The sequence below is a fragment of the Dromaius novaehollandiae genome, unplaced genomic scaffold, assembly GCF_036370855.1.
Source record: "Dromaius novaehollandiae isolate bDroNov1 unplaced genomic scaffold, bDroNov1.hap1 HAP1_SCAFFOLD_27, whole genome shotgun sequence".
In the NCBI taxonomy this organism is placed as follows: Eukaryota; Metazoa; Chordata; class Aves; order Casuariiformes; family Dromaiidae; genus Dromaius; species Dromaius novaehollandiae.
The window spans coordinates 5,380,211-5,392,046 of NW_026991415.1; the positions used below are offsets into that span (position 1 = coordinate 5,380,211).

The 11,836-nt window shown below is 54.2% G+C and overlaps 2 protein-coding genes across 2 annotated transcripts; one reads left to right on the top strand and one right to left on the bottom strand.

Moving 5' to 3' along the window:
- Window positions 1-1,816: 1,816 nt before the first annotated feature.
- Window positions 1,817-2,740, top strand: LOC135326293 (olfactory receptor 14A16-like; the record flags this gene model as incomplete). Its single annotated transcript, XM_064504173.1, has 1 exon — window positions 1,817-2,740. A coding segment is annotated over exon 1 (924 nt), but the record flags the coding sequence as incomplete, so codon positions are not given.
- A 6,672-nt stretch (window positions 2,741-9,412) lies between these two features.
- LOC135326351 (olfactory receptor 14A16-like) lies at window positions 9,413-10,372 on the bottom strand. The gene has a single exon (XM_064504234.1). The coding sequence runs from the start codon at window positions 10,370-10,372 to the stop codon at window positions 9,413-9,415; it is 960 nt and encodes a 319-aa protein (XP_064360304.1).
- Between the last annotated feature and the right edge of the window lie 1,464 nt (window positions 10,373-11,836).

The window sequence follows — 11,836 nt, forward strand, 5'->3', positions numbered from 1 at the left end:
CCTTTGAGAGGGTGCTGGGTGGGTCAGGACTGCTCCAAGGTCCAGCTCACTTCCAGGACATGTCTGGAGGAGATTTTCCAAAAGGAAAGTCAAGGCAGGGGATACATGAAAGGGAAGGAGCTGTCATGAGTCTGTGCTTTCAATTTTACTCTCTTCGGGTGGGGCGAAATGGGAATGGGTCTGTCAGGTTTAGGCAGGGGATGGAGGCTCCAAAACAGTGACACAGAGAGGAGCAGGTGTGGGAGGCACTCAGCAAATGCCTTCATCCACCCCTCAGCCTACAGACAGAGCCAGCAGCACCTTTCCAGCCTCAACAAGGTTTGTCTCCCCTGCTCCGGAGCACCTGCAAACAGGGAGGTGCCCTGGGCAGTGTCCTGCCCCCGGGAGGTTTCTGCAGGGCAGAGCTGAGCACCCAGCGGGTGGGATGGGGTCTGTGAGCACTGGCAGGGGAGAGACGTGGGGACAGAGAAACAGCTGCCCGCAGGGACAGCTCCAGGCAGCAGAGTCATGGTCAGAGTGTGAGAGGAAACCCTCAGCTCCAGCACCTCCTCTGCTCTGCCAGCCAGCACAGCCCTCTGCTCTCAAGGCTGTGGGCTCCAGGGCAGGAGTCGTTTCCTCGGCAGCTGGACATGCAGGAGAGGAGACACTGCTGAGTGCCCCTCTGTGCCTGCCTGTCCCTGCCTCCCTGGGCACAAATGTCATGGTATTGCGCCATGTTTGCCACCTGCCCATGCTGCCCTTGTCCTTCCGCTTGGACTCTCTGGGCAGGGGGGTTTCTGATGCAGTTCAGACAACACTGACCCTGCAGGTCCTGCCATGCAGACGTGTCCTTGACAGTGAGGTGCCCAAGTGCCCCTCTAGCCTGTGGGGCTCTGGGCAGTGCAGCTGGGAATGAGCCAACTCTCTCGTCAGGACACCCCATCCTTAGGACATTCAACCATTTCCCTGGGGTGTCTGGCTGGGCTGCAGCTATCCTCCAGAAGGGCCCAGCTCTCCCATTGCAGCTGTGTGTTATCTAGGTGCCCCAGGGAGAAGCCACCTCAATACTGAGGCCACGGACATGCTGCTGGGAGGCTGGATGTGGGCAGCTGGAAGGAGCCCAAGGTGTTGCTGGCTAGAAGGGGAGGGCTGAGACCTGCCTCACACACGCTCAGAAAGAGTGCTGATGATTCCTCTGCTCTCTGTGATGTCGTTTCTTTTTCGGGTAACACGAGTGCAACTGTCCTCCACCTTCGAGGTGGGAGCACAGGGCAGCTGGGAACAAGGCAGATGGACAGGCCAGCTCTCCTGCCTCTGCACTAAAGCCAGAGGGAATCCTTTTGGCTCTCCAAAATCACAGCTAGTCCCTCTGAGTGCAGCAGAAATGCTGAGGATTTCTACCTCCAGGAATCCTCCTCAGGTGTGACAGGGTCCGCTGAAGGAAAACCAAAAAAGCCTTAAAACTATTAATGAACCCACACTGTTTAGAAGTGGTAGTGAAGATGCTGAAAATGCCTTCAACATTATGAATGGATTAAAGCTGACTGGAACTGGGAATATAAATTTTAGTCACCCCTGTTCCCATGTACGCAGTGCTGTAGGTCAGGGCTGACTCCTCTGGAGCCCATGGGCAGAGGCTGCTGCTCCTCACAGCAAACCCTGCCAGCACAAACCTGAGCTCAAGCCATGCAACTCAGTGACAGTGCTACTAAGATGGGGAGAGGTAACGAGTGTGTGTTTGTGAGAGGTTATGAGAAAGTTTTGCTCAGAGAAGTCTGTCCTAACTTGTCAATGTCTCTTCTTCCTTAGAGAATCCCCCTCTGCCCAGGGGAAGCAAATGTCCAACAGCAGCTCCCTCAACGAGTTCCTCCTCCTGGTGTTTGCAGAAAAGCGGGAGCTGCAGCTCCTGCACTTCTTGCTCTTCCTGGGCATCTACCTGGCTGCCCTCCTGGGAAACGGCCTCATCATCACAGCCATAGCCTGCGACCACCACCTCCACACCCCCATGTACTTCTTCCTCCTCAACCTCTCCCTCCTTGACCTCAGCTCCATCTCCACCACTGTCCCCAAATCCATGGCCAATTCCCTGTGGGACACCAGCACTATTTCCTACTTGGGATGTGCTGCCCAGCTCTTCCTGTTTTTCTTTTCGGTTGGAGCTGAGTATTCTCTCCTCACAGTCATGGCCTATGACCGCTATGTTGCCATCTGCAAACCCCTGCACTACGAGGCCATCATGGACAGCAGAGCCTGTGTCAAAATGGCAGCAGCTGCCTGGACCAGTGGTTTTCTCTATGCTCTCCTGCACACTGCTAACACATTTTCAATACCACTCTGCCAAGGCAATGCCCTGGGCCAATTCTTCTGTGAAATTCCTCAAATCCTCAAGCTCTCCTGCTCAGATGCCTACCTCAGGGAAGCTGGGCTTCTTGTGGTTAGTATGTGTTTAGGCTTTGGGTGTTTCATTTTCATTGTGCTGTCCTACGTGCAGATCTTCACTGCTGTGCTGAGGATCCCCTCTGAGCAGGGCCGGCACAAAGTCTTTTCCATGTGCCTCCCGCACCTGGCCGTGGTCTCCCTGTTTGTCAGCACTGGCATGTTTGCCTACCTGAAGCCCCCCTCCCTCTCCTCCCCAGCTCTGGATCTGGTGGTGGCAGTTCTGTACTCAGTGGTGCCTCCAGCAGTGAACCCCCTCATCTACAGCATGAGGAACAAGGAGCTCAAGGAGGCACTGAGGAAACTGATTCAACTGGTACTATTTCAGCAGCAATAAGCTGCCCACCTCTCTTCACAAGTCATTTCCAGTTTATCTCAGGCAGCTCTTTTGTTTTGCACATTCTATCTGTGTTACTCATGTTTGTGCACAAATGTTTGAATGCATCCCACTTCTCCAGAGATACAAGCCCGATCTGTCTGACCTGGAGGCCTTCTGTAAATCTGCCCATCACTGTGTCAGAGCTGACCACTCACACAGCTTCTCTGTAATAAAAGGGGATTTTCTCAGTACTCTGCCTGAACGATGGGCTCTTCTTCCCATCTGGAGACAAGAATGTGCTCAGGGAATTGCGCCTGAAAAGGCCCTGTTGCTGTGCCTGAGTTTTGCATGGGCTAAAGGGGCATCAGCTCGTAGAGTGATGTGTTAGGGAAGGAGGGCTGGATTGAGCTGTCCCTTGCGGATGGCCAGTGCCCCTGGAGGGGGTGAGTGGTCAAGAGGTCTCTGCCGGGGACTGTCCCACATATTACAGGGCTGGTGACAGATGCCCATCCTGCTGGAAGGGGATATGAAGCCACCCAGGGAGCACAGAGGATCTCCAGGGCCAGCATGTGCCTGGAGTGGGCAGGCTGCTCAATCCCTGGGGCCGCAGGAGGTGCCGGAGAGGCTGCAGGCAGCCAGGGTTAAGGATCTCTGGTCATGAGAGCAGTGGAGACCTGGAGTGCCTGGCCTCCATTGCCTTGTGCCATTGCTGGTCCCCAGGTGTGGGGCTGATGGGGAGGCTGACACCCCTCTCTGCCCCCCAGCAGCTGCTGTGCCCTGCAGAGGGGCTGGGGCTGTGGGGTGAGTGCCCAGAGCTCTGCAGCCCCCTGCCACAGGCACTGCTGTGGGGCCACCCCAGCCTGGTCTGCTCTGCTGGGTGGGCTGGGGAGAGGGCAGGGGAGGTGGGGAGAGCTGGGGAGGGTCTGGTCTGGTCTGGAAAGGGCCCAGGAGAGGAAAATGCCATCAGGCAGCTCCTGCATGTGAACAGCAGTGTGGGAGCACACAGCCATGTGCTTGCAGGCAAATGCAGGTCTGCTGGGAAAGGCAGCAGGACATGGCAGGTGCAGGAGAGAAGAGCCCAGGTTGCTTGCTCCCTGTGTTGCATGGACACAGTGGGGAAGCTGCCCCAGGGCCGTCGTCCCAGAGCAGCCCCTCACATCAGCCCTTTCCAGCACTGGCTGCTCACCCCAGCTGTGGGGTGGTCCAAGGCCTGCTCCATCCTCCTGCAGGTCTCTGTATCCCAACAGAGGGTAAAAGACCAGCCTTGCATGGCCTCTCTTCTGCACCAGACACCAGCGGATCCTGGAGCATACCACTGGCTGGGCAGTGGGTGGGGGATCATTTAGGAGTCATTTAATGACAGCAGTTGCCATGTCCAAGGCATCTGGTTGCAGCTCCAGCCAAGCTCTGGCTTTCCTCACTCCATCCCTTTGTGCACGGACAAGGTCTCTTCCTGGGGGCAGGCTGCATGTGGGGGTGTGCAATGCCGAGTGCAGGACAATGACACCTCTTGGGGTCCCCTGGGGGGCAAGTGGCCTTCAGGCTTGCCTGTGCCCTTGACTGTCTCCACCACAGGCTGTCCTACACTGTCCCATGCCTGCTGCTGTGTCCCTGCAGACTGTAAACCTGCTTCCCCACCTTGCTCTCACTCCAGGATCTCCCTCCCTTTACTGGTGTCTCTCTATCCTCACTGGCTGTTCCTTGAAACACAGAGCCGGGGCTGATCACAGACTCCCTCTGGGTGATCGTTGGCAGCACAGCACTACTCCTCGAGTGACATTTATTCACGTTAATGTCCAGCCTGAACCTCCCAAGCTGCAGTTTGTGGCTGTTTCCCCTTCTCATGCTGTTTCCCACTACCAAGAGAAGCTCCTGAGAGCCCCTCACGGGGACACACTACTGCAGCTGTGGCCACCCCAGTGCTGAGTCGAGGGGGATAATGGCTCCCCTGGTCTGCTGGCCAAGCTCTTCCTAATGCAGCCCATAGACCTCTGGCCTTATTTGCAATGAGTGTGCCCCACTGGCTCGTGTGGGATTTCTCACGATGCCCAGGCCCATCATGTCAGGGTCACTCCTCAGCTGGTAAGGTCCCATGCTGCCTTGATGCAGGGAGTTATCCTTCCCCAGGTGCAGGACTTGCCCCTTTTCCTTGTAAAACTTCAGGAGGCTTCTGTTGGCCAAACCCTCAGGTTTCTAAAGGTCCCCCAGACTGAAGCGCTCTTGTGTCAGCTGTTAATGTGTGTGTGTGCAGATGGCTCCCCCTGACTTGTGGTGACTCTAAGTAGACAACAGCATGAGGGATTGCAGGATACCACCACCAACTAGTAAAAGGAGGTTCTAGTTCAATGGAATTCCTGGCTGATATAGGAATTACCAGGGCAATAATCTCAGAAACACCAAATGAGGGTGCAAGACAAACAAAACCAGGGCCTGTGGGAAAAGCGTAAACAGAAATGTGCTGTTTTTTCGGGGAGGGTGTGAGGATGGTGTGACCGCAAGGCAGGAAAGGGAAGGTCAGATACTGGTGTAGGGACACTTGAGGTTCATGAGGGGTCAAACAGAGTACATTTAATAAACAGGGAACTGCATGGGGGGTTTGCTGATGGGAGGCTGCTGGACGCACAGGTCAGACACCCAGGCAGGACTCACTCTGTGTATCCTAAGGGCCTCTTTTATCTCCTAGAACTATTTCCTTATCTCAGCTGTGCTAACCTTGAGCAGCTCCTGGCTGCAAAGCAGCGAGGCATTGTTGACCAAACGGAATATGCATGTCCTGCCTTGAGGGGTTTCGGTCAGTGTGCAGAGAGCACACGCTGGGGCTGTGATCACATACTCTGCCAGTCCCCTGACCCCTCAGCAGATCTCCCGCAGGTGTTCTCACTGCACTCCACCCCCTGACTGACAGAGACATGGTGTCGGTGCCAGCAGTGTGTAGGCAAGGTTTGGACATGCCTTTCAGGCATTAGCTGAACTGACAGCTAAGGTGTACAAGCAACTAAATTATAGCAAATATGTATAGTAATTTATAACATACATGCACGCAGAACTACTCCGCTGAGAAGACCAGGAGTTTAATGTGTTTCCCCACTGTCCTAAATCCGACAGCCATGATGACAGTCACTGCCAGGGGTTGTCTCACACTGATTCTTTGGATTTTACATCATGTAGTCCTTGGAGTAGGCTCATTATCTTCTGGATGTTGGGTTCGATGTGTTACTGCAGGTTCGTTGGTGTCCCAGCTGCCATCAGAGTACAGGGTTAGGCTGGAGAGCAGCAATGTCGTGGCTCCACTCAGCATACTCACCACGACTCAGTTCTCTGGGCGAGAGTCTCCTGGAGGGAACATGGACTGGGGCACTTTCCCCTTTGATTAGTCCCAGGTGGGTGTCTCCTGGCCCATCAGCGATGATTTCCCCCTCCAACTGCTCGAGTTTGTTTGGATCATGCACTCTGTATATCCAATACCACCTGGATGCTGAGTGGGCTGCAAGGAATCTCCTGCCTGGATAGTGGGGACCACTATCAGTCGGGCTACTTGGTCTCCCTGTGTACATTGCAGGAGTTGGGATCCGGTGTAGTGGATCACAACTCTCACCTCTCCAGCATAGTTCAAGTCAATGACCCCTGCAATGATGTCCCCCACCCTGGAGAGCTAAACTACTGCTGGGCACCAAGCGACCATAATGCTCCTGAGGTATGGTGACCACCAACCCCATACTCACAAGATGACGGCTCTCCGGTTCCAGGGTTATTTCTTTGTGTGGCAATCGCAGACCCAACCCTGCACTCCCGGGCTTGGCTCGCATGGGGAGGCAGGCCTGGGGGTGCAGCCGTTGCACTCTAAGCACACGTGGCCACTCCGTGGATTCCCCTTGGATACAAGCATCTGGGGTAGAGCCACGCGGTGGGTGGTCACTGAGGTAGGCAGTTGCCTGACCAATGTTTTTGCTCCAACTCGTGAAGGTACCAGCAGGGGTCAATTTGTGCAGCTGCTCTTTGAGCAGCCCCTTCATTCATTCTATCAATCCTGCCCTTTGCAGAAGGCAGGGTACGTGATATGTCCAGGCTATTCCCTGCTCTCCAGCCCAATTCTGAACATCACTGCCTGTAAAATGAGTGCCCTGGTCACTTTGGATTTCCACTGGGGAACCACATAAGCCAATCAAGTCTTCTAATGCTCGAATAGTGTGAGCCTGGGGAGCTGCAGTGCAGGAGTGGGTGTACAATAGACCAGAGCAGGTGTCTAGAGCAGCCAGGACATATCTGCGCCACTGGCTCTCCGGTAAGGGTGCGATATGATCAGTTTGCCACACCTCCCCAGGCTTTTGTCCTCTGCAGATATATCCCTTATGGGTCCACAACCACTGTGGAGCTAAGTGGGTGCAACAGGGACAATGCTGCCTGGCCCATGTTTGTGCCACTGGCCGCTCCCCCTCCATGCACACTGCTGGTGGGTCAGTGGATGTCGTGGATTCCCCTTGTGCTCTCCTGGGATCCTGGGGCAGAGCCCCCATCCTACCAAGCTCCTCTCTAGCAAAATAAACCGCCTCTGCCCCATCGTCCCGCAGCCTTAACAGCCACTCTAACAACCCTTCACAGGGCTGCTGCCTGCAGCACCCTGCACATCCTGCAGTTCTGATGCTTTAAATCACCAGTAGTTGTGGTCCCTTGCAGACTGGCTGCATTCGGTGCAGTGAGCCGCTGCTCTGCCACCGGCCAGGCAGCTGCCTCCCCCTCCTGCTCTGTGTCTGACTCCAAGCTGGGGGCCTCATTGGGGTCCCAGACATTCCCATCCCAAGTTTCTGGATCCCAATCCGCTTTTTGCACCACTGCCCACACCACCAAGGTATGGACATCTCGCTGACCCCCTGTCACCACAAGCAATTTGCAATGTGGGCGGCCAAAATGGCACACGAGTGCTTCAGCTTCTCAGCTCCATCCGTGGTTGCAGTTGCAGCCTCCTGGGTAGGTTGGCGAGCCTCCTTAGTGCCTTTGAGATCACTTTCCAACTGCCCATTTCCCTGGTGCTGCATCAGTAACATCTTGTCCAGGGTGCGGAGCGTGGTAAGTAGGAGCTACCCCAGATGCCCCGCTGCCTTTTGCACCGCCAGCCCTGCTTTTTCCAGCTGGAACTGGGAAACCAGTTCCAGGAGCTGCTCTGGGGATACTCCCAGCTCACTCTCTAGCTCTGGCCATGCGGTGGGGCGACTCACCCTGCCAACCTGTGAGCCATGGGTGCCCACCAACCCGTAGTGGCCACCCAGGAATGTGGCTCCCAACCTCTCCCATGTCCTTTTGCCCCCAAAGAGGCATCTCCACAGCGGTCTCCTTCCACCTACACTAAATGTGACCGCAAGGCGGGCAAGAGAAGGTCAGATACTGGCAGAGAGAGACAGCAGGACATCCAATCCTCCAGCTAGGCATGGAGCCTTGTCTGGGTGTGACTTTTGGGGTAAGCACCAGTGCACAGGGTAGTGGAGACTGTCACAAGGACATGTGGGGACAGCAGCAAACTGATGTAGCTCCCAGGTCCAGCTTCTTTCAACGCAAGCTCTGACAAAGAGTCCCAGGCTTCTTTTTGGTGCCACCCATCAGGATAGACAATGTCATGATGAGCTGGGAGGGTGGGGAGCATTAATCCTTCTTCAGCCACTTCCCAGGCCATGTGGAGGGCCAGGACAACGAGGGCTTCTGGCTGTGCACTGTGAGCTCACTTTATTGTACCCACACTCTGAACATTGTCTTGGATTAAATGTCAGCTTTTTTCTCTCCAAGACACTTTCAAACCCAGTTCCACTTTCTTTTCATCTCTCCCAAAACCTCCTCTGATCCTGCTGGCCATTCCCACACCCCTCCCCTGTTCCCATGGAGCATTTCCAAGGGTGCTAGTTGTGTCCAGGTGCACTTCCAGATCCTGCCCCTGGTATTTCACAGAGGGTGACTTGAATCACTCTCCAATCTCCCTTCCGCGTGACAGCTGAGTCTTCACTGCCTCTCCTGGGATTGCAGAGTCCTCCTTTGCCCACAGATACCTGGGTTTAGCACTTTACTTTTAGGTGACTCCACCTTGGAGGACCTCTCCCTTTGTGAGGCTCCCCTCACTGCCCGCACCAGGCACACACTGTCCCAGGAGATCCCCTGGGCTCTCCTGGCAGCTCCAGCTTCCCCTCCAGAAGGACAGGCATCTGACACTGGGCCCTAACATGTGGAACAGCTCTTGGTATGCAAATTGGTGACCATTCATCCCCTCCACTGTCACTGGACACCGATGGGTGAGTCCTAAACCCAGCCCTTGGTCTCTAAGAGATCGTTACATGATTATGAGCTTTTTGCTCTTCAACCCATGGAGAACCCCATCAGCAGCAGCCCATTTTGGCATGATTTCCCTGGGACTGTTCTTGACACCAGCTTTGGAGGAAGCCCAGCCTTCAGGCACTGCACCAGGAAGAACCGACTTTATTACAGAGATACTGTGGGGGAGTCAGCTCTGACTCAGTGTAAGACACAGTTTTACATGGGCACCAGGTGAGAGAGAGCAGGCTCAGTAAAGGTGGAATGAATCCAAGTATTTCTGTAGCAATATGATAACAAATACTACTACTGATAGTAATAATAATAGTAATCATAAAACTAAAGTGAACAAACAGCACACAGTCCTGGTAAGGGATACAGTGGGAGTCATTTGTGGAGAGTAATGGCAATGTTACCACTACGGAAAAATGTCCATGAAAGCACTTTCCTCAGGGCATCTTGGAGCTCCTTGTTCCTCATGCTGTAGATGAGGGGGTTCACTGCTGGAGGCACCACCGCGTACAGAACAGCCACCACCAGATCCAGAGCTGGGGAGGAGATGGAGGGGGGCTTCAGGTAGGCAAACATGATAGTGCTGATAAACAGGGAGACCACGGCCAGGTGCGGGAGGCACATGGAAAAGGCTTTGTGCCGGCCCTGCTCAGAGGGGATCCTCAGCACAGCAGTGAAGATCTGCACGTAGGACAGCACAATGAAAACAAAGAACCCAAATCCTAAACAGGTATTAAGCACAATAACCCCAGCTTCCCTTATGTAGGAGTCCGTGCAGGAGAGCTTGAGGATCTGGGGGATTTCACAGAAGAACTGCTGCATGGTGTTGCCTTGGCAGAGTGGTATTGAAAATGTGTTAGCAGTGTGCAGCACAGCATAGAGAAAACCAGTGCCCCAGGCAGCTGCTGCCATTTTGACACAAGCTTTGCTGCCCATGAGGTTCCCGTAGTGCAGGGGTCTACAGATGGCAACGTAGCGGTCATAGGCCATGACAGTGAGAAGAGAATACTCTCCTGCTAACAAGAAGACAAACAGGAAGACTTGAGCAGCACATCCTGAGTAGGAAATGGCCCTGGTGTTCTTCAGGGAATTGGCCATGGATTTGGGGACAGTGACAGAGATGGAGGCAAGGTCGAGGAGGGAGAGGTTGAGGAGGAAGAAGTACATGGGGGTGTGGAGGCGGTGGTCGCAGGCTACGGCTGTGATGATGAGGCCGTTGCCCAGGAGGGCAGCCAGGTAGATGCCCAGGAAGAGCGAGAAGTGCAGGAGCTGCAGCTCCCGTGTGTCTGCAAATGCCAAGAGCAGGAACTCATTGAGGGAACTTCTGTTGGACATTTTGCTATCTCCGGGCATGGGGGACTGTCCAGGGAGGAAAAGACATTGAGCCATTAGGAGAGACTTTTCAAGCAAAAAAGCCCCCAAATATTTCAGTTCTCATACCATCCCCCACATAGCCTCTCTCTTTACCTAGAGGATCTCTGTGCAGCTGCCTTTCTTGAGCTCCACTTTGCACTGGCTTACTGTGCTGCTGTGAGGAGCAGGGACCTCTGCCTGAGGACTCCAGAGGAGTCTGTCCTGCTATACAGTAGTAGGAATGGCAATAACTAGCTCTGACATTCACAATTTCACAAAAAGTCAAATGTAATCCACTCGCCTTGTGGAAAGGCTTTTCAGCATCTTCACTCTCAGTTCTAATTAATGAGACTTGAGGAACAGAGTTTTAGGGATTCTAAAATAGGGTTTATTTTCTTTGAGATGTCCTTGTCACCCCTGGGGAGTGTTCCTTAAAGGCAGAAATAAATTATCAGCATTTCTACTGTGAGTCCTGAGAAGATCAGATTCATTGTTACCTACTGCAGAGTGAGGACATCTTGTCTGTCTATTAGCCTTGTTCCCAGCTGTCCTGTGCTCGGAGCTGTTTGAGTGAAGGATGGTGTTGCCCTAAAAAGAAACTATCCACTGCAGAGAGCAGAGGAGTGCAGTTTCTAAGTGCAGGTCTCCAACCTTCTCACCCTTTCTCAGGGCACCTGAGGAAGGTCTCCACACTCCCCTTCTAGCCAAGGACACACAGGGCTCTTTTCAGATGCTCATATACAGCCTCCCACCACCATCTCCATACTCTCAGCATCTCTGCAGCTTCTTCATGGGTCTCTCAGATATCACAGAGATGCTTTGAGACAGCTGTGCCTTTCTAGGGGGCAGCTCAAAGCCTGACAGGACACCACAAGGAAATGGTCAAAGGACCATTAGGACTGGAGATGGGCTCTCCTTAAGGGACAGTCAGCTCAATTCCCAACCCCACAGTCTGCATTTCCTGGAGCTCCACAGGTTAGAAGGGGGCTGGGGAAAGCTCATTTCCATGCAGACTCCTCTGTTGCCCAACTCACAGTGCTGATGTCTGAACTGCAGCTGAAACCCCCCCCTACCCCAGGGAGCCCGAGAGAAGAACATGAGCAGCATGGACAGGAGGGAAAAAAAGGAGCAACATTGTGATCCTGGTGCCAAAGGAGGCAAGGAGAGAGAAAGACAGAGGGGCACTTGGGAAAGCCTTTACCTTACCCAGCTGGGCATGCCACCTCGCAGATGATGACATCTCAGGGAAGTCGCTGTCAGCTGCTTTGTGGGGCAGCAGTTAACAGGCCCATGGTGGGAGAGATGCCCCTCTGCTCTGCTGGAGGTCTGGCTGAAGAGGAGGATGTTCATGCCCTGAACCCCATGGCTGTCAGGGCAGAGGCTTTGCTGGGTGGGAGGGGAGACAGGGGCAGCTTGCTCAGAGGAAGCTGTCTGCATTGGAGGGAC